Source organism: Megalobrama amblycephala, linkage group LG21 (assembly GCF_018812025.1).
Source record: "Megalobrama amblycephala isolate DHTTF-2021 linkage group LG21, ASM1881202v1, whole genome shotgun sequence".
Lineage (NCBI taxonomy): Eukaryota > Metazoa > Chordata > Actinopteri > Cypriniformes > Xenocyprididae > Megalobrama > Megalobrama amblycephala.
In genome coordinates, this window is record NC_063064.1 from 13668061 (window position 1) to 13694107 (window position 26047).

Consider the following 26047-nt stretch of genomic DNA (forward strand, 5'->3'; position numbering starts at 1 on the left):
TGTCTGCAATGCAGTTGTGAGTTGATATTTGAGTGTATGTTACTCGGTTCATCTGTAGAACAACGTATATGTTATGAATCTTACACGAAATTCATCTTCATCACAGTGTAAATGATGGTAATGGAAAAACGTGTATCATGCAACCTGTTTTTAGCTTTGCCTTATAGATAACTAACTCGTTAGCGAATTAAATTATGTTTATCTTCATAATTATAAAGTTATTTTTATTACATGTGATTCTGACATGATGTCACTACATGCACTGTGCTCCTTCCTCTCCGCTCGTCTCAGGTAAATAATGCGTCTTCCAGCTCAGAGGTCGGAGTCGCACGTTCATGCGTTTTGGGGGCGTGGCTTTGGAAGGAGCCCAGAAGGGAGGGGGTGGAGTGAATGGAAATAATGAGCTGTCTTTAAGAGGTCTACACTTTTAGCTGTCGTGAGAGGTCTACAGACACTCGATTTTTATACTTTCTTTTTCAGAGTACTTACATTTTAAATATGTATTGATATATAAATAAAGTTTAAACAAATTTTTAAAAAAAAGTTTTTTATAAATTTTTTACCTACCCTGCCTTTAATTTTTTTTTTTTTTTTTTTACATCTGTGTCTAACATTGGTGTTTATCATCATGTTGCTGTTGCCACAATTTAACAAATCTAAAAAGCCACTAGCAATAAAGTGATTTCACCATGGTTAAGTGTTATTGTCATGCCTAAAACATAACATCCCTTAACCAAAAATAAAAAAAAATTCACTATCAAGTGCGGCTTCAAGTAAGGGTTTCAAAATGGTTGTGTGTTTTTTGTAAAATTCCTCAACTGACATTTTGTTTTAGGTCTAGTTCAGAATATTACATAATGGTTCAGCGAATCACAGCATGCTGCTGTTCAAATACCTTCAAGAGAAGCTCCATCATCTCTGTGTGCACTAGACCCTGCACAGACTCTCCATTCACATGAGTGATCAGATCACCTGCTCGCAGTCCAGCCTCATGGGCAGGGCTGCTCTCCTCCACACCCTGACAGAGGTAAAGAACAAAAGGAAGCAGAATAAATAGACTGAACCATCCTTCTGTAAAACTCAATGTTTGAGTGTGTTCTGATAAGATGCTTTAGAAGTGCTTGTCTGCTCACCGAGACCATGTGGTTTATGGTGTAGATGTCACTGGTCCCCATGTAAACACGAATGGTCTGCAGGGTGAAGCCGTATTTCTTCCCAGAGCTGTGGATGATGATTGGGGGGCGGAGCCTGCTGATGCTGAGTGACAGGTCTCGGTTGGGGGAGGAGTCTCGGGATGACGGATTAGAGGAAAACGATCGAGGGGAAATGGAGCGCGCCTGCAGGCTGCCACTCCCGTCATCTGGGGAAAAGGAAGAAAAATGTGTGTGACAAAAACTGTAGTTAAACAAAAAACACGACAATCTACAAAACCACCATTTTTGTAAAGCTGCTATGGTAACAATGTTTGGGGTCTGACCTGGCGTGATGATGAGCGAGAGGGTGGACACTGATGCAGACTTGGGGACTTTGCGTCCTGGTGAGAGTCTCTGCCTGTCAGGCGTCTCCAGCTGGTTTCCAAAGCACTGAGGAGTCCCTTGTTCCCTTGGCGACGAGTGTTTCGTTCCTGTGCTGTTGCTACGAAGTCTGATTCGTCGCAGGTTGGAAACAACAACTTCAGCTGCAGAATTAAAGGGTTTGCATCAAAATACATCTCCACCCAGTGAATGCTGCACAACATTATTATAATTTACAAGCACTTGAATCTGAACATTGCTAGGGGACACATTTACTACAGTATATAATTCTGTATAAATATGCATATTCTTTGAGGGGAGGGTCTTTTTTGATATTTAAAGGAAAGAAAAAAAGAACAGGAAATGAGGGGAAAACTGGATTGGAACATGACAGATCGGATGCGAACTCTCCTTCCCCATTTTTATGTGGCTGGAAAGTATCCACTAAGCCTACAACCCTAAGTTAATTTAAAACCCTTAATAAATTGGTGACAGAAAACTAATTTTAAAGTGTTTTTATAAATAATTAACATTTTTATGCTGAATTGCCACATTATAAAAATTAAAATGAATAAACAGCTGAATTAATTCCATTGTTATATTTACAAATGCATTTTTTAAAATTAAATTTCATGGCTATTTCTCAGGTTGCCCACCAATGTTCATTCTGAAGATTGTGAAGGGCATAAATTGATGACAACTCTAAAATCTGGCAAATTTTTAGTCAACTTACCCTCATCATCCGTGGACAGGGCGAATCGTGGCATGGCCTCTAGGCTGTGTGTGCTGCTCACCACTAGGGGGCTCACAGCACGCTCAGGCTGAGAGGAGCTGGATGAAGTTCGAGGGCGCAGGCTGGAAGAAATCAAACACACGTTCAGAGTGCTGGAAAATAACATTTACTGTGATTGAGCCTCAATAAAAAACATGCATATAAAAGGAACAATGTACATCCTGTCGGCCGTTATCGCAAAATAAACCCCAACAGTGTCAGGGTCCTACTTATTACACAGCTACTTGCCACAAGTAAAATAATTAGACAAAATATTTAAGTTAAAATATTTTATTAGCTCATTAAACGCAACACATCCGCAATGAAAAAAACAGTTCCGACAAGCAGCTTTGAGCCCAGACTGGTCTTCTGTGCACAGCTGCACGTTCATGAGACTCAATTAGTGCCAGAGTTCACTCTGACTCGCCTAGAAAAAGCACACAAGTTGGGAGAAATCAAGATTCATAAAAATGCAACCTAGAAATGGCCAAAAAAAAAAAAAAAAAGTATCAGTGTACTTTCTTTATGGTGTCGAACATCACCGGACTAGAACTCTGGTTGTCAGATGAATGACACCCTCATGTCGTTCCGACTCCTCCATAGATAGCAATTTAACCACCGCTTTAAAGGTCCAGAAAGGTACTAAAGACATCGTTAAAATGGTCCACGTGACTGCAGTGTTTCAGCCTTAATTTTATGAAGGGATGAGAATACTTTTTGTGTGACTTTATTCAACAATATCTTCTCTTCTGTGTCATTTTCCTACGCCGTTTACGTTCAGCGCTTCCAGGTTCTACGTCAGATTGGCAGCTCGGTATTGACCGGCTGCTGTGTCAGCATCACATGCATGCGTTGTGCTGCTCTCGTGAACATCGTCGGCCAATACTAAGAAGTAAACGGCATAAGAGAATGACACAAAAGAGAAGATATTATTTAATAAAGTCGTTATTTTTTTGTTTTGTTTTTTTTCGCACAAGTAAAAAGTATTCTCGTCACTTCAGAAAATTATGGTTGAACCACTGCCATCACATCGACTATTTATTTTATCTTTAGTACCTTTCTGGACCTTGAAAGTGGTGGCTAAATTACTGTCTATGAAGGACTCAGATACCTCTTGGATTTCATCAAAAACATCTTAATTTGTGTTCCGAAGATGAACAAAGGTCTTGCGGGTGTGGAGCGATATGAGGGTGAGTAAGAAATGATAGAATTTTAATTTTTGGGTGAACTAACCCTTTAACGTGATAACTTGTTTCAATGAACACAACAGAACACATTCACCTAAGAGAAGAAGAACACTGATTCTATTTTGTGTTGCATTTTTTAATCTTGATTTCTCATAACTATTTTTTCTCACAACCTTTTCTGTGCGAGTTGGAGTGAACTGTGGCACTAATAGTATCTCATGAACACACAGTTGTTCACAGAAGACCAACTCCCAAGGTCAGGATTCGTTAAATAATACATTAAATTTTTACCATATACCGCATGAACACTTGGAATATACAACACGTTGCATGGGATCATTCTGTGATACTTTTGCATCTTTTTTAAAGATTGATGCTGGTCACTATTCACTGCCATTGTATGGATGAGAAACAGTTCTAAAATCTGACCTGTCTATTATCTTATAATCCATTAGTGTACAAAACCATCGTTTGGCCAATATTACCTATACCTATTACTAATAATGAAATCCTTCAGTTTAATTTAAAGTAAAGTCAAAAGCTCAAGATGGCAGCAGATACATTTGAATAACATGAGAAATGTGATGCATAGTGTGATATGAGGGAAATGAAAGAAGCACCGGCCTCAAATACCCAGATGAAAGGTCATTATACGGCATTACTATCATTACAAGGGAATAACTGACCTCAGAATGTTGCAATTGATCAGAATCAAGCATTTCAGAGAGCCATTTAATAAGTAGAATAATATCATACCCATTATAGTGTTATGTTCTGTTCGAATGTTTATTTTTCTAATTAATGTTTATTTTGTTTGTAATGTACACAGCATATATAGTTTAAAAACTGACTATTTTTCTAATTTTCTGTATTGTATAATAAGTTCCATTTGCTCGTAATGGCACGTGATGACGGAATTTTTATTTTGGGGTCAATGCATTTCTTTATGGCTCTATTCGCACCTTGCCCTCTGAGCCGAGAGCCTCTTGTCTCCAGTGGAGGCTTGCCGTTGGATCTCTCCAGGTGAGTGAGTGTCTCTCCCGTCTGCCCGGTCCTCTATCTCCTCACTGTGACTGCGGTCGGAGGAGAAGCTCAGGGATGGGGTGGCCAGGTGCTCTGTGCTGCTGTACACCTACAAATTGTGGATAAGAAATGTCAGAGAGAGAAAGAGAGAAAAAATGGCCACTCAACAGAAAACCTGGCACTGATGCATATTATATTGTTAAGTTTTTTTCCCCCTACGTTTAGCTGGCCAATACAACAGTGGTCTAGTTTTTCTAACTTATTTAAAAGCAAAAGTTTAATTACAGATGTTATTATAGAAATACTATATGTGTCATCTATGACTAGTTTATTAAAAGGTAAAAACTTTGTGTATTTCTATCTCAAACATTTGTCTGACATACTATTTATTTCTTTAACGTGATTAAATCTGAGGTTTATGAAAGCCTGTTTCTGCCTCAAAAAAATAAAATAAAATGGGTAATTAAAGTTTAAAATAAGAAGTCAGAAAGTGGCAATTACAAGAAATAAACAATATGATTTTGACTGTTCAGTCAAACATGTAATAAAAAAAAAAAAGACTTTCAACATTATCAAAATGTGCAGACAGCAAAAAGGGCCCAACCTTGCTGAAACGATTTGACCAAGAAGAAAACCGTCGTATCTCTAGGGAAGACTCTTCATCATTGGTTTCTTCATCTTCATCGGATGCCAAATGATGGTAGCGTTCAGATCGTGCTACATAGGAAAAAAAGCCAAAGGATTTAGGGGGTAAAAGGCAAGCAGAAAGAAATAACAGCTGCACTTTAGTGAATAAGGTGCAAGAATGAGCTGACATTTCCAGAGCGCTTTGCTCCAGGCATTTATGGAGCTCACAGAATTTCCTCCCTGTGTTGAATTAGTGACACTCACTGTCAAAATAACTAGTGTCGTCTTCGGCCTCCAGCTGAGGGATGAATTCAGCTTTCTGACGCAGGAGTCCGTTCCAGTCCAGACCACTGAAGAACAAATGCTGCTTTACTTCTGGAGCCCCACCTACAAACACAAGGGAAGTCAAATTTGTCCAAATTTCTCCATAAAATAGTTGTATAAATGATGTTTAAAAGGTGCCCTAGAACCAGTTTTTATAAGATGTAATATAAGTCTAAGGTGTCCCCTGAATGTGCCTGAAGTTTCAGCTCAAAACAACCCATAGATTTTTTTAAATTAATTTTTTTAACTGCCTATTTTGGGGCATCATTAACTATGCACCGATTCAGCGTGTGTGGCCCCTTTAAATCGCGCGTGAAAAAATGTCTTGAACATGGGCTGGCATATGCAAATATTGGGGGCGTTAATGATTCCGACTGTTACATAACAGTGTTATGTTGAGATTCGCCTGTTTTTCTGAGGTCTTTTAAACAAATGAGATTTACATAAGAAGGAGGAAGCAATGGAGTTTGAAACTCAATGTATGTCTTTTCCATGTACTGAACTCTTGTTATTCAACTATGCCAAGGTAAATTCAATTTTTGAATCTAGGACACCTTTAAAGGAGATCTAACCCTAAACGTTTATTTTGAACTTAAAGGTGCAATGTGTTAAATTTGGGAGGATCTATTGACAGAAATGCATTATAATATACATAACTGTTTTCAGTGGTGCATAAAGACCTTACATAATGAACCGTTATGTTTGTATTACCTTAGAATGAGCCATTTCTATCTCATACACCACGGGTCCCCCCTCCATGTCAAGTCGCCATTATGCGCCGATATGTTAATACAGTAGCCCTAAACGGACATAGTCTGTTTAGTCACTATGTTGTTGTTCTTCTAAATCATTCGTGTTTTTAGAGGCAGCTTGCATCGTCACTACGTTGAATACGCACAAAGTAGTAGTAGTAGTAGTAGTAATAATAGTAGTCATCGTCGTTATCTGGTTTATTAGAAGCAGAGACCGTTCTTTGTTAGAAGTAAGAAGAAACCTCATTGCTTCACACAGGCTACTCTGCTGTCTCAGACGACAACATCTTAGTGTTGTGTCAGCCAGACGGCCACCGTAGCTTCTCCGAAAGGGAGGGGTGTGCACCGTTAGTTGCAGTTCGCAACCTCACTGCTAGATGCCAATAAAGTTTACACACTGCACCTTTAAACAGGTCATACTATATTTTTTAGTCATTTCATTCCACTCAAGGTAATGTTAGTTATAATTTTTTACCAATAAAATGACCAATGTAGTTTTTGACCCTCTCTCTGGTTCTCTGAATTAAAATGAGATGTTTTTTGCTTCTTTAAAGGGTCATGAAACCCCAAAACACATTTTGAGAGATGTTAACATATGTCCAGGCTGAAAACACTAAAAGGTACTTAATAAGTTTATCCATAAGTGGAAATTAGTTATTTTTGCATTTTTTAGAGCAATTTCTGTCTTTCAGTTTGAAAAGCAAAGTTGGAGCAACGTCACGGATTCTAAGGTCAATGCGTAATACCAGCAAGATCCGGAGTGGTGATTGGCTGCCAGGGCTCCAGTCTGGGCTGGACGAACGAGCTGACGACAACCGTTTCTGAGTGCTTCTCTGCATTTATTAATGACAAAGAGCTCATTAATTCTAATTATTCATGAGAATGAACCGTTTTAATCCAAGCACTGTGCTGTATTCACGCATGAGATGGCATTACAGCGGAGAGTTCAAATGACGCGTGCTGTCCATTCACTTCTTGCCTGTTCAACTGCGTTGTTGTCCTTTAGGCACATAATAAGTGTATGTTTCCTCCTCAGTAACACAAAAGTGCTGTTTGCATTTTCCCTGTGATGCATTAGAGCTGCAGTCTGACTACAAACACATGGGAAATATCACTGAAACAATAACATGTAAAAATGTGCAACGCGCATAAGAATGGTTTCTGCACGGAATGACGCGACGAGTTTAACAACACTCGTCACATGGATCATAGATCATATACAGACAGAAGTAAGCATGTTTCAAGTTTTTATAGGAATTTTTATAGATACTTCATATAATCTATTGCTCTAAATATGAATCAGCACTGTGTATGTGCACATATTTCATCATGTATTTTCAAATGAAATATGTGCAAATAATGACACCGATTCACAGACATAGGATTATATTTTTTAAAACACATCAAGGTGCCCTCATCTCCGTTTTTCCTCCACTCATATGTTAATATTCATTTATTTGTATAATGAGTGTGTTGTAGTTCTGTGTTTTATTGGTTGTCGTCTCCCCCTTCCCCCCGCTACACTCCACTTTTCCACAGCTTTACACGCCCATTTTGAGAGGCTTTTTCCAGCTCTGAGGTGTGAATGACAGGCTAAAAGAGGGGGGTTTCATGACACTTTAAAATCACAATGTATCTTCATGTTTTTTGTGACGGATGCAGTTCAACAGAGACTGAGATCTCGTATATGATGGTGTGAGTGACAAATTGACCTGCATCAAAAATATGCAGAGAAAAAAAAAATCTTAAAATTATAATTATATATAACAATTAAACAATTTAAATAATTTATAAAAACAAATCAAAAATTAAAACTAAATACATTTTATAAAAATGTAAAAAATTACATATTGATACAAACTGAAAACAGTGTATTACATATATAATTATTTATAACAATCCAAAAAAAAAAAATAAAAAAATAATATATATATAATGTATGTATGTAATATATATATATATATATATATATATATATATATATATATATAAAAAATAATAATAGTTTAGTCAATATAATAACTAAATTGGTTGTTTTTAATTATATATATATATATATACATACATATATATATATATATATATATATATATATATATATATATATATATATATATATATATATATATATATAATTAAAAACAACCAATTTAGTTATTATATTGACTAAACTATTTTTTTTTTTTTTTTTAACACAAAAATACAGCTGTTCTCAAGCTGCCTTCCATTAGCAGGTGTGGCAAAAAAAACTTTTGTGAAGGACAATAACACATCACTGACATGTAAATATGGGTATGTAAATACGGGCAATCTGTAAGATACCAGACATTTGGACGTTCAGAACAAGCCATTTTAGCAGTGCTGTTTCAAATATATGCTCCTTTTTTGACTGGGGAGAAATTTTGGGGTTCTGAAAGTTATAGTTTGTTTCAACAGTACAAAGAGCTCTTATCTCAAAAGATCAAGGTAAATTCGATTTCTCATTTCTCATTTGATATGACCCATTTTTTAAAAAAAAGCAGCAGATAAAGGAACAGCTCACACAAAAATGAAAATTCTATAATTTACTCAGCCTCATGTCATTGCAAACCTGTATGACCTTCCTTCTTCTGTGGAACAAAAGATATTTTGAAGAATGCTGGTAACCAAAGAGTTTTGATGAACAATGACATTTCTCAGAATATATTCTTTTTTTGCACTACAGATGAAATATATTACACTGGTTTGGAACAACATGAGGGTGAGAAAATGAAAGAATTCTCATTTTTAGGGGCAAACTATACCTAGATAAAAATTCCTTTCAACAACAACTGAATGACAAAGCACCTGTTCCAAGCCTCTCCATTGGGCTTTGATTCAGTAATCTTGTGATCATGTCCTGGGCGTCCACAGGAAGGGCATCATCTCCATCTGGCCAGATAATCTCATCTGCGTAAGGAACAGTGTGTATCAAATCCTTTTACTGTAGTTTCATTTTAAAGCAGTTGGTAAAGCTTTCTTATCCTTTAAACAGGGTATGTGTCTCACCAGCTGACAGGACAAATATTTTCAAAACACATTCATCAGAACTCACCACTGACAACCTGGCCAAAAAGCTCTTCCGGTGTGTCTCCAAAGAACGGAACACATCCCACCAGAAATTCATACAGGATGATGCCCATGGCCCACCAGTCAACAGGTTTCCCGTAGCCCTGCCGCAGGATCACTTCTGGAGCAATGTACTCTGGAGTGCCACAAACCTACAACACCGTAAATACAACAACATTGATTGACTCTACATTAATATCAATAACAGATCTTGAAAATTGTATCCAAGGAGTATTGTGCTTTTGCCCACCTGCTTGTCAATAAACTCCCTGGTGTCTTTCTCAATGTGGCCCTCATACAGATTGGTTGTCATGTTCATAAGGCCGATTTTGGAGAGCCCGAAGTCAGTGAGTTTAATATGCCCCATTGAAGTAATCAAGAGGCTGCGAAGGGTTAACAGAACTGTTATACAAGTTATATTTTCACACAGTTTCATAACAGGTTTTTAGGTCTTTTCTTACTTGTCTGGTTTGAGATCTCTGTGCACAATGCCGTAACTGTGGAGGTACTCCAGTGCCAAAACAGTCTCCGCGAAGTACATCCTGGTCATGTCTACAGGAAGTGGGCCCATGTTCTTTAGCAGAGTGGCACAGTCACCACCTGGAGATCATATTAGTCCAGGCATATTTATGTATATTTGTGTATGTTATATACATATACATGCATTAATAATAAATAATTTGATTTATCAATTATTATCCGTGTACATTATTATTTTTTAAATTCATGGCCTATATATATTAAGGCTTGAATAGACTGGTCGAGTAGTCGAGAGATCGACTACTTCAACCACTAGTCGGCGCTGTCGGAAACAATCGACTACTCAAGCGTGCATTAACCATAAATAAATTTAAAAAAGAGAGCGATACATCACAATATTGTAAATCTTTCCATTTTAAACCAAGAAGGGGAGCCAATGGATATCACACAAGAAGCAACGTGCAAACTTTGCGCAAGAGTTATGCCGGTGAAAGCTTAACCTCGGTCAGTAAGCTATTCAAAGTGAAAGTAAAAAGTGACGGAGCTGTCTGCATTAACGGACCATATTCTCTCAGAAATGAATTTCAACATAATATGCTGATAATGGTATATAACTGTCTTAATTTATTCCATTATTTTTCTTGTGGCCAGTATATAGCGAAACAAAGGAGAATAATAGCATTTTGTGTTAGGTTGTATTTTTTAAGTCGGTGCTTGAAGTAGCTCTTAATTTTCATTGATGACTGCAGTCAGTGTTAGAAAATATTATAGACTATTAATAATTTTAATTATAGGCCTATAATTCATTGTATAATAGACCTAAAAAAATGTTTAAAACATTTTCAAAGAGGAGCTAATAGCCTAATCTTTTATTATCCTCACAGCACGTCAGTTATGTGGTGATGCGCTATGAAATTATTGCGGGGCAAATTTATTAATATTTTTTTATTATAAAATAAGTAGCCTAATCTAATAGTAATAATAATAGACTAGAAGAATGTAACAGGCCTACATTAATTGGAAATGCCGAACCCTCTTAATATTGCCAATATTTGATGCTTTTGACAATATCTCTGGCTATCGTTGTTACATGATCATCGTCTGTTGACACAACCCGGGTCATCGCGAGTTTATTTGCCTTTACTCTGTTACATGAAAATCAAATTATGTAATGTCATAATTATAATGTAAATATAATTTGAGAGTTAACTTATAATTGCTGCATTAGGCTATTAGCAGAAATCAGTAGTCGTGCAGAGGTTGCGTTAGACTTTAACATTCGTAAAAAATCCATCATAATCTATTATTACCCGTCATTTTAATATTTTAATTATAATAACACATTTAAATGCTTTTATATGTGAACAAAAATGAAAGCAATTAAATGTGTTATTATAATTAAAATATGAAAATTAAAATGATGAGTAATTCACACGTGAAATTTCTCTGTACTGTAGGATACGTGTTGGTAGCCATTAAAGAAAACGTAGTTTCATATTTATGTTTAAATAGTCCTATGTTATGTTTTGAATTCATCTATTTGATTATGAAAAGTGAAGAGCATGAGTAAAGCCGCGCACACACTTAACGATCGTAAGGCCGATTATGAATGTAAATTGATACTTATGACTGATCGCGCTCAAACGCGTCCAGTCAGAGCCAGTTGCGTTCAGTCTGCGATTACAGTCGGTGTTCAAATTCCATGTGTGAGTATATAAATCGGCTCCAGTCGAAGGAAACAATCGGTATGTGTGTTCAGTTCAGTCTTGGAATGTTTCAGCTAATCGTTAGGTGTGTCCCCGGCTTTAGATGCATCATAAGATGCGCAATATATCGGGAGACATGGAGTGCGTCAAGACATGATTTTGACCACTTCATTAAGTTTTGTTTTGTAGAAAGCCTTTCTTTAAAGTGAATTTCGTTTTGTAAAAATTGTATCTTAATTTTAATCGATGTTTCATTAACCAATTGCCTGGATGTAATAAATAAGAAGCAAATATAGCAGACAATATAATCATGACATGGAAGCGCGGGCGCGATCACTGGCGCGTGAACTGGAACGCGTCTTACAGGCTAAATGAACCGACACTCAGCGTATAGACTGCTTGCCTCACAGACATGAGAAATATATCTATAGTAAGCTCGAAATATCTACTTTATATCGTTGTAGCTTCTGGGTACTCGCCTGTGCGTTATCAAACGCATAGCAAAAGATTTGTGCCAGTTTAATTTTTGTTCTGGATCCAGTGCTCTGCTGCTACATTGGAGCGAACTCACTACCAACTGGACAGGGTGGGAATTACAGTTACAATTTACAATAGATCTCCCTCAGTGTAATCTGTCAACGTGACGGACGGCCTTCAGATTTTTCCGTCATTGATAAAAAAATTATAACGGATAATTTTCGGTTAACGCGACCTCTGTATATATATTAGTCGGATGCCAAAAGCTCAGTCAGTTTTTACTTTCAGTTTCTGTAGTGAATAGGCCTAATTGACTGGAGTTCGAGACTTCTTCACCTGCATAACTCTCACGCAAAGTTTGCACATTGTTTGTGTGATATCAACTTGCTCACCTTCTTTGTTTAAAATGGATATATTTTTAATATTGCGATGTGGCATTTTTCTTTATCAACAGTTGCTCGCAAAATGATGGACACTGATTCACATATCGTCCACGTCATTTCCCGTGATAATAAAATTAAGTGAATTATTAAATAATTGAGTAAATAAACAACAAGTAAACTTAAACTTGTTTGCTTAAAATTTCACCGAATAATTTGCTCATGCAGGTACAAAAAAAAACGTTTTGTACCTGCAAAAAAATAAAAAAAATAAAAAAAAAAAAATTCTTGCCCCCCTACCTCGAGAGTCAAATGTCGCCCATGTATGTATATTATGTATAATATATATATAAAAATGAGCAATATCACATGAATTAAAAAAATTTTACACCAGATGAATAATTTATAATAAACACTGCAAAATTCCATTGAAAAAAACAAAAACAGGAATTGTCAATTTTGATTTCATGGCGATTTTAAATAAATCTAATTACTGACTGACTGTTCAATGACAATTTGTACTTAAACATACATGTTCACAATGGAGTTTGTTGAGTTTACCTTCCACATACTCCATGACCATGCACAGATGTCTGCGGGTCTCGAAGGAGCAGAACATGCTGACCACAAAGGGATTCTCTGCAAATGTCAGGATGTCTCGCTCCACAAACACCTGCTGGATCTGGTTTCGCAGAATCAGGTTTTGTCGGTTGATCTTTTTCATTGCAAATCGTTGGCGAGTTTCTTTATGCCTTACCAGATACACAGCCCTGCAGGATAGATGGAGAACACAGCAAAATACATCACAGACATTCATATTAGAAAAAAATTTAAATTAAGTAGTTGTCCTGAGGACTGGTGGGTTTAGGAACATGAAAGAATATATTTATACACAATTTTTCGATTTTTATATTTTCAATTAAAATACATATTTAACTCCAGAACAAAAAAACAAACAAACAAACAAACAAACAAAAAAAACTATAAATAGAAATATTTTCAAAACACACCTCTATTAAGTTTCACAGTAGTGTCTATTTTTTTTGTCTCATATTTATGAAATTTTATTTCAAGTAGTGTCAGTTTTTTTGCTATGAGTTCTAATATATATTTAAGGTAATTTAGTTTTTTTTTTTTTTCTGTGCCATAAAACCATGATATGCCAAATATAATCACACAATGTTTTTTGATAATTTGCCTCTTTTAATGTAGGTTCTGTTGGCAGCTACCAACACCAACTCCTAACCCCACCAAAAAAAAAAAAAAAAAAAAAAAAAAAAAACCATCTACAGTCTGAGTGTGCTGGTAATTCAATAGTTGGGAGCAGAAAATGTTTGAATTTCAAAATTTTGAAAGTTTTGGAGCCTGTTTCGTTAAGAATGATATAGTAAGCTAGAATGATAATTAAAGCTGGAAGATGAAAACATTCTGCTCAGTGCTTCATTTGTAAATAAATAATTGATCGACACTGACCATACAGCTTTCCCCCAGAACATACATTGATGTCACTAAACGATGATAGCATACAACTAAATAAGAGTATCATTAGTATCATTAAGTTTCTGCACGGCCCTAACTATAGCCTAGTGTATTATTCTGTCACGTATATAGTTACAGTACATTGAGACCAAATATCATTCAGTTGACCAGTGTTAAATTCTCTCACCGACGACATCGTTGACTCTACATTACATTGATTTTTGACTGATCTAACCATTGCTCGCGTCTCCCGAGTCCTGCTATCCTGAATAGTATTAGCAGAATTGTACAAGGGTACAGTTCCATCTTCTCAGGATCTCTTTTTTTTATTTTTTATTTAGAAACACCATCAAGCTTTACTCATGGATATGAAAAATGAAATATGTTTGACTGTCTTTTTGACATTTTGGCAATATTAGCTTATTTTTAATAGAATAATTGTGATAATAGGTATATAATAAGTATATAACAATAGGTATATGCACTCTCTCCAAACTTTCCGCTGCTCTCTGCGTGCAAAACAATAGGCGTTAAGCACCAATGATACTAAACTTAAGAAAGCTGACTGGTCAAAAATATGTTAAAGTGCCAATAGCAAAACATAACCTCCAAATACATCTGCATAAACCCGGGTTTGCTCTGTCTTACGCACACACACTGTCATCATGTAATGCACATTTTAATGTATCATTTAAAAAACAAATACTGGAATGCAAAAATCCAAAATCTGACATTTTCCACAGTAGTTCTGCTTCAAATCACAACTGTTCTTATACGGTCTCTTAAGTAATCACTTTTTTACCTGTAGTCATGATGTGATTTACTTACCCATAAGCCCCATTACTGATGAGTTTTAAGGTCTCAAAATCACTCTCCAGCGGTTTTCTTCGTAGTGGTGTGGGTGAAGATTTATTTTGCTGTAAGCAACAGGAAAAGATTAATTGTTAGTGACGTCTTATGAAAGGCTATTTAATGCTCTATATCTTTTTTTTTTTCTGCATTCACCTCTGCAGTTTCTTCAGAATCAACTGTCAGTGTGGGGCCAGAGTCGTACTGCTCCTCTAGCTGCACAACTTCTGTCAAAAGATATGAAAGACACAACATCATGAGCCTAAAGAAAAATCCGACAGACTTTCCAAACAAAACCATCATGAGAAATGACAGCTATCGCACCATCAAGAGGATCTCGGTTGAGCCCAAGTTGGTTGATTATATATCGGGGAATATCTGTTTTGATGCCCTGGCCGACTTTGGCGTGACCTTCTGCAGCCTCTAGTAAATGGTAGAACTCCTCAGGGTCAAACTCCTACAAAAGTAAAAATCAGGAGCACAGTTTCAAGGAGTGTCAGGCCATTAGGAACATTCACAGGAGGGCAGTGAATCAGTGTAGGAGCAGTATCTCACCAGACACTCCAGCAGACGTGCAGGGCGTGAGATGATGATGAGGATCTTCTTAACCAGCTGAGTGATTACTGAAACCTCCTCGCTCTCAGAGCGCTCCAGAGCCTTAGACAGACAAACACAAAGGGACATTTCAGGAGATCAAGGCAAATCATGCAATCGTACCAAGTGTATCGGGTAAAGTTGTATGTAAGAGATATTTTGTGACGCACCGAAATTTAAAGCAACCAAAATTATTTGGCCAAATAACAAAATTAACTATACATTTTACACAAACACTGAAACTTAAGTTTCCATTTAGCTGAAAACAAAAAATGTATTTCATAAATCAAAACTCAAAAAAAAAAAAAAAAAGGTTATAATATAAACAATAAAATTGCCAATAAGGAATAAGGGGAAAAAAGTTATATCAACTTTTTAGTGATGTATTTATGTTTCTACTCCAATTCCTTCTAGAAACATAAACACTTAAATGGTGGCTGTAACTTAATTTCATGACTGATTTATTTAAACATAAAATAATGAAGACAAAAGGTTAAGTCAAAATATAATGAATATGTAATATAGTGCATATATTTAGCAAAATGCTGCTCTCTAGCTTACTGACAAGCTGAGGTAAATGTAATGTTACATGATATTTTTTACATCTTTCTTTCAAAAATGAATATCACAAAGACTGCTCGTTGCCGAAGAACATTACTATAGTAGTTTCAATAGTTTTAGTATTTTCAGCATCATTACTCCAGTCTTCAGTGTCACATGATCCTTCAGAAATCATACTAACATGCTGATTTTGCACTCAACAAACATTTCTTATTATCAATGTTGAAAACAGTTGTGCTAAGGGCTGGGCGATATATCGCATGCGATTCTCACGCGCATTTCGTCAGTAAAGCCGGTTCCCTGATTACCGCTAAATCGCCATCACCTGCTTTCAAATGAAGCGCCATTTAACAGACAGAGCCGTAGTTCACTGATAAGCCACGCAAATATCGCGTTCATTATCGAAGGCGATTCATCTGCGATATGAACGTGATATTGCGTGGCTGAACTACGGCTCTGTCTATTAAATGCTGCTCCATTTGAAAGCAGGTGATGGCGATTTAGCGGTAATCAGGGAACCGGCTTTACTGACGAAATGCGCGTGAGAATCGCATGCGATATATCGCCCAGCCCTAGTTGTGCTACTAAATATTTTTATAAATAAAGTTAAAAGGTTAGTTCACCCAAAAATGAAAATTCTGTCATTAATTACTCACCCTCATGTTCGTTTCAAAACCAGTAAGACCTTCATTCATCTTCAGAACACAACTAAAGGTCTTTTTGATGAAATCTGAGAGCTTTCTGTCCCTCCATAGACAGCTTACGCAATTGAAAATTTGATGCTTCAAAAAGTTCATAAAGAGATCGTAAAACTAATCCATATGTATTGCGTGGTTTAAACCAAATTTTCTGAAGACAATCGATCGCTTTATATGATGAAGAGATTTAATTTAGGCTTTCACATTATAAACATTTATCAGCGAACAAACAGAAGCTCAACCGAACCTGCTTGACGTGCAAGAACAAACCTCTTGCAGAAGCTCAAACGTGTTGCATAACACATGAGAATGAACCTCATTGGTTGTCAAATGTCAAGCGAACATGCTTGAGCTTCCATTTACACAACTGATGTGTGAGTTGATGAATGTTTATACGTGAATAAAAGCCTAAATTAAATGTTCATCATATAAAGCGACCGTGTCTCTTCAGAAAATTTGGACTAAACCACTCAATTCTTATGGATTAGTTTTAAGATCTCTTATGAACTTTTTGAAGCATAAGTTTCAGTTGCGTAGCCATCTATCGAGGGACAGAAAGCTCTCAGATTTCATCAAAAATCTCTTCATTTGTGTTCCGAAGATGAAAGGAAGTCTTACAGGTTTGAAATGACAATGAGGGTGAGAAATTAATAACAGAATTTTCATTTTTGGGTGAACTAACCCTTTAAATAGAAAGTTCAAAAGAAAATAATTCATTAGAAATAGAAAACTTCGTATACATATACTTGTCTTAAAAGGTACAGTTACAAAAAAAAAAAAAAAATATTGAAAGAGTAAGAATAAGAGAAAATGGAAAAACTAAAGTATGACTGTTTTGGGCATGAAATGTTGACTAACATAATAATTGGACTTCAGGGGGGAAATGAAATGTCGCAAAATTGAAGATGTGGATTAATTTAATAAGACACCATTTTAGCAGCATACTGCGCTAGTCATCAAATAGACACAAGAACACTGTGTCCGTTCTGAACACAGGACAGTATTTGGCGAAGTGACTGGAATGTTATTTCTTGTTTGTGCAGGGGAATCTGCTGGCTTGTGGGATGTGGGAGTGGGAGGTAATGAGCTACTTATGCTCTGGTGCTACAGGATCAAATCCTTTCCAGGCACTTGTTTGAATTTTAATCAACTCTGCATACTCACTGAATCTGGATTTAACATGCATTAGATTGCAAAATCCAAAGATTGAGCAAGACGTTGAGACATATTATTCAGATATTATATCCTAAACACAAGAGTCTGTGACGGAGCGCATAAAAACAGTTTTAATCTATCTTGAGCTGCTGTCTCCTCGCGTAAGGTTGCTTAGGTGAAAAGCTGAGTAAACAAGGGATCAAGCTCGGTCAGGCGACTCCTACGACAAACTAAAATTACTGCATTTTTATGCATTTGATGAAGCTGAACAAAGTGAGAGAGACATGCTATCAAATCAGCATTAAAGAGCCTTATAGCATGATAAGATGTGTGACTCATGTTTCGCAGACAGCCAAATGCCACTGCAAAAGGGGTTTGAAGAAAACATTGATGCTTCTAACTCGACACGAACCGTCACATCAAAACAATGAACCGTTTCCTTTTTTAGCATTGCAGCCAGTGAGTCTCTCTCCATCATAAGCAGATGGCAGCTCAGACTTGAATGTGACTTGTGCCCCTGCAGCACGGAGCTTTATAATGATGCCCAGCTTCAGGCTGTCTACTGTTTACGTGAGCAAAGATGTCTGGTCAAAATTTGCAATCTATTTTTGATCAAGGACCATGCATAATATAGGCCCTATGATTTCTCTGAAGCAGAAAGTAAGGCTGAACAATTAATCAAATTAAACCATTAACCATTAAAACGGAATCCAGAAAAATTAAATTTGAAAACACAGAATTTGGGAAAAAATAAAATAGATTTCATAGGGCCTAAAAATTTAAATTTTTGTTAAACTTTTAAAGGGGTGGTTCAATGTTTTTTTTCTAGGCTTGATTGTGTTTTTGGGGCACAGTTTAACATGTCTTAATGCTTCGTTTTTTTTGAAAATGCTGTATTTTTCATATATTTTAGCTTTATTTTACACTTCTGATTCCACTGTCATATGAACGGCTTGTTTGACTTCCTGCTTCTATGAAGCCGCTCCCTCCGAAATACGCAATGTGCTCAGATTGGTTAGCGGGCCCAGTGTAATCCAGAGCAATCGTGATTCGCTGAAGCGTCCGGAAACGCCATGCCCCTTACCATTTGTTACCGGTTACGTGGGCTTCGGTTATATAGTATGCTCAATTTGATTATATTGCTGTATCAAATTGAGCCCGAATCAGACCCAGATGAACAGCAATCGCGACTTTTAAAGGACGTTTAAGAATGGTATTTCATTTGTATTTGTGTCAAAGTGTTTAGATATGCTGTCACTGCTGTTTGTTAGCTTTCAATATACTGTTTTATCCTGATTAAAGCTTTACTGTAGCCGAATACATGACTGAGTAGTCGCATTTTTGTAAAGGTATTGTTTAATTTACGGCATGAACAACTGTTTGTTTATGAACATAGAAGTTTGTTGGTGTTTGTTGGAGAAGTATGCACTATAATACAGCTAACTGGCTAGCGAAGCAAAAACGAGTTGCTCTTTGTATATGTCCTTGATGCAACCAAAAAATAGCAACAGAACTATAGGTTTAAAAGACATATACAAACAATAAAACCTACTTACAGTTTGAAGCCAATAAACAGCAGCTTCTGCTTTTAAAGTGGGAACTGCTCCATCTTTCAGTAAAAGCCTAGCTTTGTGCAAACCCAGCATTGAACTCGTGTAGATTCTGGGAGCTGTCTTCAGCATCACATTCAGTGTAGAAAATATCACAGATTATAATGGGTTCTACTATCTTTAGACGCGCCGCGACGCTCGCGTCCAGTGTACACAACTCTTCCGCTTTCATTATGCTGCATGACATGGCCTCGCCCACTTTGTTGCATGTTCTGGGGGGCATGTTTTGCAGGGTTTATGATGTCACCAACCCGGGAAGAAGCTCGTTGTAGTCCAAACCGGTCGTTTTTGTAGGCAATAAACTGCCATAACTTTAAAAGACAATATCTCCGTTTGCATTGAACTTTCAGCGCTGTAACTTTGCAGATACTGTTTATGCTCAAGCAGCAACATTACACACTAACTAAAGTTAAAAAAGTGAAATCGCATTGAACCACCCCTTTAATAAATTGTTGTTAAATTTTATGATTTCATGAAATCAGAAAAAGAAAGAAAAAAAAAAAAAAAGGAAAAAAGGAAAATGAATTTGGGAAAAAATAAAATAGATTTCATGGGGCCTAAAAATGTCATTTTTGTTAAACTTTTAATAAATTGTTAAATATTATGATTTCATAAATTCAGAAAAAAAATAATTTGGAGAATAAATAAAACAGATTTCATTAAGCCCCACAAATTTTTATTAAACTTCAAAAGAAATTGTCGTCAAGTTTCATTTTCATAAATTCAGAAAAATTCATGGGAAAAAAGGAATTTAGGAAAAAATAAAACAGATTTCCACAAGTCTGAAAATATGAATTTAACCCTGGAAATAAATGTAATAGCTTTACTAACGTTATGGAAGATTTTTAATCTAATGAAAAGGTATGTGCCATATTGACCATTAAATAGTAAAAATGATTTATTCTAAATGGTAAAGATAAAACAATTTATAATATTTTAAATACTTTTTTCTTTTATTACAACTATTCTTCATTACATGTAAAATATTTTCAGATATAATATATAATTAATTTGTGTTAAAAGTGATTTTTCTCTTTGCCTTTTGTTGTTTGATTAACATTCATAACACAGAAAGCAGCAGGAATATTAGGCTGCTGTCACTTTAAGACCGAATGAGTGGATCACGTGCATGTGCGAGGCTCTGTGTACAGAAAACAGCCGCATGTTCAGAATTGAGTTCTCTTTCGCATCTTTGTGTGCTCAAATGGTTTAAAATCGCTTGAATGTTTAAACTGACAGGACCTAAAACATGTTTAAATGATAAACTTTCATTGCATGATTGTCAAACCTTGCAATTAATCAGAGAATCGTGTGCGTTTGAACCGTAGTGTCTGGTCCGTAAGGATTGACGATCCCCACTAGACATCACACATCCTGCGATGTGACTATCGCGGATGCGCACATCATGATATCGATGCTAAAACGATATAATCGTGCAGGCCTAATTCCAATATACTGTAATAACTTGTACAGCATTAATGTAACTTGGTAAAGGAGTGATAAGCCAATATATCATTTTAATATTATTGGCCATGGCTGATAACTTACTGCAGTTCCAATTCAATCAACAGCACTGTTAACAGATAATAAACTTTTCATTTTTTGTTCTTATATTAGCCATCAGTCAACCTGCTCTTTAGACATCTACAACATATCAGTCTACCAACAGATTTAAGCATAATTCCAGCGGAAATAAAGGAACAAAGACTTTCAGATCCCAGAAGGGTGTAGAGAGTGACAGAGGAACATTGTAGAGCGGACTGATGTAACCACATACCAACACAAAACCACAGGATTTGACTATCAATCACAACAGTTTGATGACTGAACGGTTAGAGCAGTTAAACTGCGGCATGACTGCAGCATCAGGGGCCCTGTGCTTGGCACCGCTGACTAAGGGAAGTGGGAAACACTTTAATAGCCTTATCTATGAGCACGACATCCACTGCACAGCAGCGATCTGACAGCGCGCTGAGTCTTGCCTGGGGTTGTCTGAACACTACATACAGGGTGGGCGTAAGCGTTGCTATGGAAACTAACACCCTGTAGTTGCAAAGATGAGCATGAAGCTTGAACAGGGAGATCTATATTTCTAATCAAAACCTCTGCTGCAGGGTACAAATACATTTATATACGAAACGACGCACAATTACACACGCTCGCAAACGCTCACATGCATGCAAATATAAGCGCACACGGCTAACTCTCAGCTCAAGGATGCTCTTTTTTAGGTATAAAAAAAAACTAAAGTATAGTGTAAAAATACCTTGGGGAATGAGGCAGATTTCACACTCATTAGTGGAAGTGGTCACAGTCTCTTTTGAGAATGCGTGATGTTTCTGGCCCCTTAAAGCCAGCGACAGCACATCAGCAGCACACTAACAACACCAGTGACAGAACCCAACACTGCCCTGATGTCACTGTCAGCCTGATATTCCTGCCAAACCACAACCACCATCTCAGAACACCCGTTGGCTTTGGCATAATCAGAAAAGGCCAGCGTTACCAAGTTGACACTTGCTAAAGCAGCAGAATATGGCTTCAAAACACTTGCTTATATAGTTATGAAAACAACTCATGACCAAACCTGATTTAAACTTGTGGCGCACAGACATAAGAACCATACTACATGTCAAAGTCACTACAACACATGCCAGGCCAAATCTAGTACACTGGAGAAAATGTTTTTGCAAAGATTTAAAGGTGCCCTAGAATTGACATTTTACAAGATGTAATGTAAGTCTAAGGTGTCCCCAGAATGTGTCTGAGAAGTTTCAGCTCAAAATACCCCATAGATTTTTTATTATACCATGTTTTAACTGCTTATTTTGGGGCAGCATTAAAAATGCTCTGATTTGGTGTGTGTACACCTTTAAATGCTCATGCTCCCTGCCCCCAAGCTTGTGACTCCAATAAACAATGCATAAACAATACTGAAGTTCACAATATAACTCCCAAAATGGATCTTTACAAACTGTTCGTGATGCAGCATATTAGATCACGTAAGTATGGCATGCATTTTGTGGATGTTTGCCAACATTTGACTCTGAATGAGTTTGATAATGCTGCAGGCTAATGTAGCTAAAGCTACACACAGTTGGAGAGACTCAATAAGAATGAAGATGCGTTTATGAATTATACAGACTAAAAGCGTTTCCGGTTTAAAAATGAAAATAACGACATGGCTCTGGTCTCCGTGAATACAGTAAGAAACACGATGAAACATATATGTGGTAACTTTAACATATTAATGATCCCGACTGTTGTGTCACAGTCTGTGTGTTATGTTGAGATTCGCCTGTTTTTCCGTGGTCATGCACGAGATTTACATATGAAGGAGGAAACAATGGTGTTTCAGGCTCACTTTATGTCATTTCCATGTACAGAACTCTTATTATTCAACTATGCCAAGGTAAATTCAATTTTCAATTCTAGGGCACCTTTAAATAAAACAAAGATTGGAGCCTGGAGTACATTTTACAAGCAGTAGTGGCTCTTGGCCATAAATTTAGGTAGGGCAGATTCTGGGTCTTAGCGCTAGTTTATAATAACCATTTTGTTTTATATTCTAAAAGCTTTATATTTTAATTGCTGAGTTACTGAGTTGTCGTTCGGACATAAACAAGGAAGCCTACATGGAATTCACTATGTATGACAATGGTTCAAATTGTTGAATAAAGTCATTATTTTTGTTTTGTTTCTGTGCAAAAAAAGTATTCTCGTCGCTTCATAACATTAAGGTTGAACCACTGTAGTCATGTTGACTATTTTATGTTTTCAACTACCTTTCTGGACGTCAAAAGGTGCAATGACGTTGCTGCCTATGTGTGGATCAGATACCCTCGGATTTCATCAAAAATATCTTAATTTGGGTTCCGAAGATGAATGAAGGTCTTACAGGTGTGGAATGACATGAGGGTGAGTACTTAACGACAGAAATTTCATCAATTAACTCTTTATAAAAAAAAAAAAAAAAAAAAAAAAAAAAACACATTTGCTTGCCAAATCAAAGACATGTGGTATGACCAATGCATAGAAAAAAAATAGGAAATTATGTCATAGAGAGGACTTCTGCAAACCCTCAAGACAACAAAAACAAAAATATTACATAATTTAACCTTCACATAAAAAAGTTAGTTCAGATTGTAAAATGCCATGTAGTGCAACTACCAAAAAATTGTATAATTACAAATATTATAAATATTATAATTTATATTTCAAGAAATCTGTAAAAAGAAATATTACTTTTTTTTTTTTTTCAAAACAATAAATAAATAAGATAAAAAAAAATTAAGAATAAGATTAAAAAATTATGATTAAGATGTGTTTGATGATAACATTTTCTGCGGTTCTTCAGTGGAACTGATTTCAGTTATCTGTTCATTAAAGGGTCATGAAACTCCAGAACACATTTTTTGAGCTGTGAACAGATATGTATAGGCTGCACATCATTGAAAACACTAAAAGGTACTTATTAATTATATTTATATGTTGAAATTAGTTATTTTTGCGTTTTTCAGAGCGATTTCTGTCTTCCGGTTTGAAAAGCAAAATCGGAGCAACGTCACAAAATCTGACGTCATCGTGTACTACCGGCAAGATCCGGAGTGCAGATTGGCTCCAGTATGGGCTGGTCGAACATGCTGACGTCACCAGTTTCTACATTTATTCACGACATGAAGCTCATTCAATCCAATCACTGCACTATAGTATGCATACGATTATAATTGTGGTATTATGCATGAGGAAGTATCACTTCTCTTGCCTCCGTCTCTGTTGTCATTCAGAGACATGGGTCGGTGCTCATTTCCCAAGTGCTACAACACAAAAATGCATTTTCCTGCGACACGACCAGAGCAGAAGTTTGGGTGCAGGCAGCTTGTTTTGCTGTAATCTACCAGCAGAAATGGAAAATATGTTTGCATAAGATCGCATTACAGCGGAGAATTCAAATGTCACAAAGTGCTGTTCATTCACCTGCGTTCGGACACGCAAGCCGTGTGTATGTTTCCCTCAGCACAGCAGCACATGAGTGTTGTTTGTATTGTGCCTGCGATATGGTCAGAACTGGAGTTTGAATACGAATACATGAATAATTGTTATGATATACACATGGAGCGCGCATATGACCGGTATCAGCACGGAGCTCTGTGATGAGTTTAACAACACTCATCACGTGGAAACAGAATATAAAGTATCTTCTTCAAATATATGTGCAAACTCGACACGGTGTATCTGAACGCGAAGACACGATTATTCTGATGGACAAAAGACTAGTGCTCGTAAACGTAATGAAAGTATTAGCCCATTTAAATATTCTTGCGCATTTGTTCCTTGTGTTTGGGAGTTTGTTGTCATTTTTCTCCGTGCTCATATTCATTATTCTGTATAATGAGTGTGTTATGTCTGTGTTTCATTGGTTGTTCTCCCCCCCCCCCCCCACACACTCCCACTTTTCCAGAGCTTTACACGCCCATTTTTACACAGTTTTTCCAGCTCAGATGTGTGAACGACCAGGCTAAAACAGGGGGGTTCACCCAAAAATGAAAAATCTGTCATTAATTACTCACCCTCAAGTCATTCCAAAACTGTAAGACCTTCGTTTATCTTCTGAACATAAATGAAGATATTTTTGATGAAATCTGTGAGCTACCTGGCCTCCAATAGACTGCAACACAATTACAACTTTCAAAACCCAGAAAATTAGTAAAGACATCCTTAAAATAGTCCATTTGACTAAAGTGGTTCAACCATAATATTATAAAGCGACAAAAATACTTTTTGTGCACAAAATAAAAAAAAATAACGACTTTATTCAACAATTTATTCTCTTCCATGTCAGTCTCCTACGCACTTGACACAGTAAACACAGTGCAGCACCCTTTCTAGGCCTTTAAAGTGATAACTGTATTGCAGTCTATTGGAGATAGCTCATGGATTTCATCAAAAATATCTTAATTTATGTTCCGAAGATGAACAAAGATCTTACGGGTTTAGAGCAACATGAGGATGAGTAATTAATGACAGAGTTTTCATTTTGGGGTGAACTAACCCTTTAAGTATGTTTAAATTATGTTTTGTCCCTGTCCATAATATGATAATATAATATGCAACATTTGAAATTCCATGCAAATATGGGTGTCAACAAAAACTGACCAGGTGAATGCAACCATTGTGCCGCTATAATCTTTTCATTATATTTAGATTTTCTGTATGCGCGTATAGAAGGCCACGTCTCAAACATCTACAATTAGTCTCACACCGAAACACATATCTGGATTTACTTTCAGAGTAGCTGTCTACTGCACATCAAGTGATACATATCTTATATAAATTGGAAATATTAAGTTCTTTTTAGACTCACCTCATGCAGCATTTTGTCCAATTTATCCTGCAACTCTATGAAGTACAGAGATGTGATCAGGCCCTTCTGGGATTTATCCAGACAGTCCCTGGCCAACTCCACCAACTGGTGCTGGATAAATCCCAGGACTCCGTCTCCCAGCGGTAGGGTGCTGTCTGGGGAAAACTGCCTGATGACATCCAGCAAACGGTCCTCCATCTGAGCGGTAGCCTGCACAGCAGAGAGAACATTCAGTATGTCAGATTTGAAGAGGAAATACAAGCAATAATCTGTTCAGCGAGTTTGGTGCTACATACCTTTGGAAAACGCTCCTTATAGACATGGTTCATCATTATGATTTCATTATCAAAGGAGCCACCAGTTCGTCCAGGGCTAAAACAAGAAAAAGAACAGATGAAAACCTCCATC

The 26047-nt window shown here is 36.6% G+C and overlaps 2 protein-coding genes across 5 annotated transcripts in view; one reads left to right on the forward strand and one right to left on the reverse strand.

Annotated features, from left to right (window-relative positions):
- Positions 1–26047, forward strand: part of magi1b (membrane associated guanylate kinase, WW and PDZ domain containing 1b) — a 1153738-nt gene that overhangs the window by 259267 nt on the left and 868424 nt on the right.
- mast3b (microtubule associated serine/threonine kinase 3b) overlaps positions 1–26047 on the reverse strand; it is a 49352-nt gene that overhangs the window by 8464 nt on the left and 14841 nt on the right. For all 4 annotated transcript variants that reach the window (XM_048172253.1, XM_048172254.1, XM_048172256.1 and 1 more), the window contains 18 exons: positions 25936–26011; positions 25640–25849; positions 15213–15314; positions 14982–15114; positions 14814–14884; positions 14637–14725; positions 12891–13099; positions 9748–9886; positions 9537–9669; positions 9273–9438; positions 9026–9127; positions 5388–5510; positions 5101–5213; positions 4436–4605; positions 2248–2369; positions 1478–1678; positions 1134–1360; positions 896–1018 (listed from right to left, as the gene is read on the reverse strand). In XM_048172253.1, the coding sequence (XP_048028210.1) occupies positions 896–1018; positions 1134–1360; positions 1478–1678; positions 2248–2369; positions 4436–4605; positions 5101–5213; positions 5388–5510; positions 9026–9127; positions 9273–9438; positions 9537–9669; positions 9748–9886; positions 12891–13099; positions 14637–14725; positions 14814–14884; positions 14982–15114; positions 15213–15314; positions 25640–25849; positions 25936–26011 (2509 nt within the window). The remainder of the gene's footprint in view (positions 1–895; positions 1019–1133; positions 1361–1477; positions 1679–2247; positions 2370–4435; positions 4606–5100; positions 5214–5387; positions 5511–9025; positions 9128–9272; positions 9439–9536; positions 9670–9747; positions 9887–12890; positions 13100–14636; positions 14726–14813; positions 14885–14981; positions 15115–15212; positions 15315–25639; positions 25850–25935; positions 26012–26047) is intronic.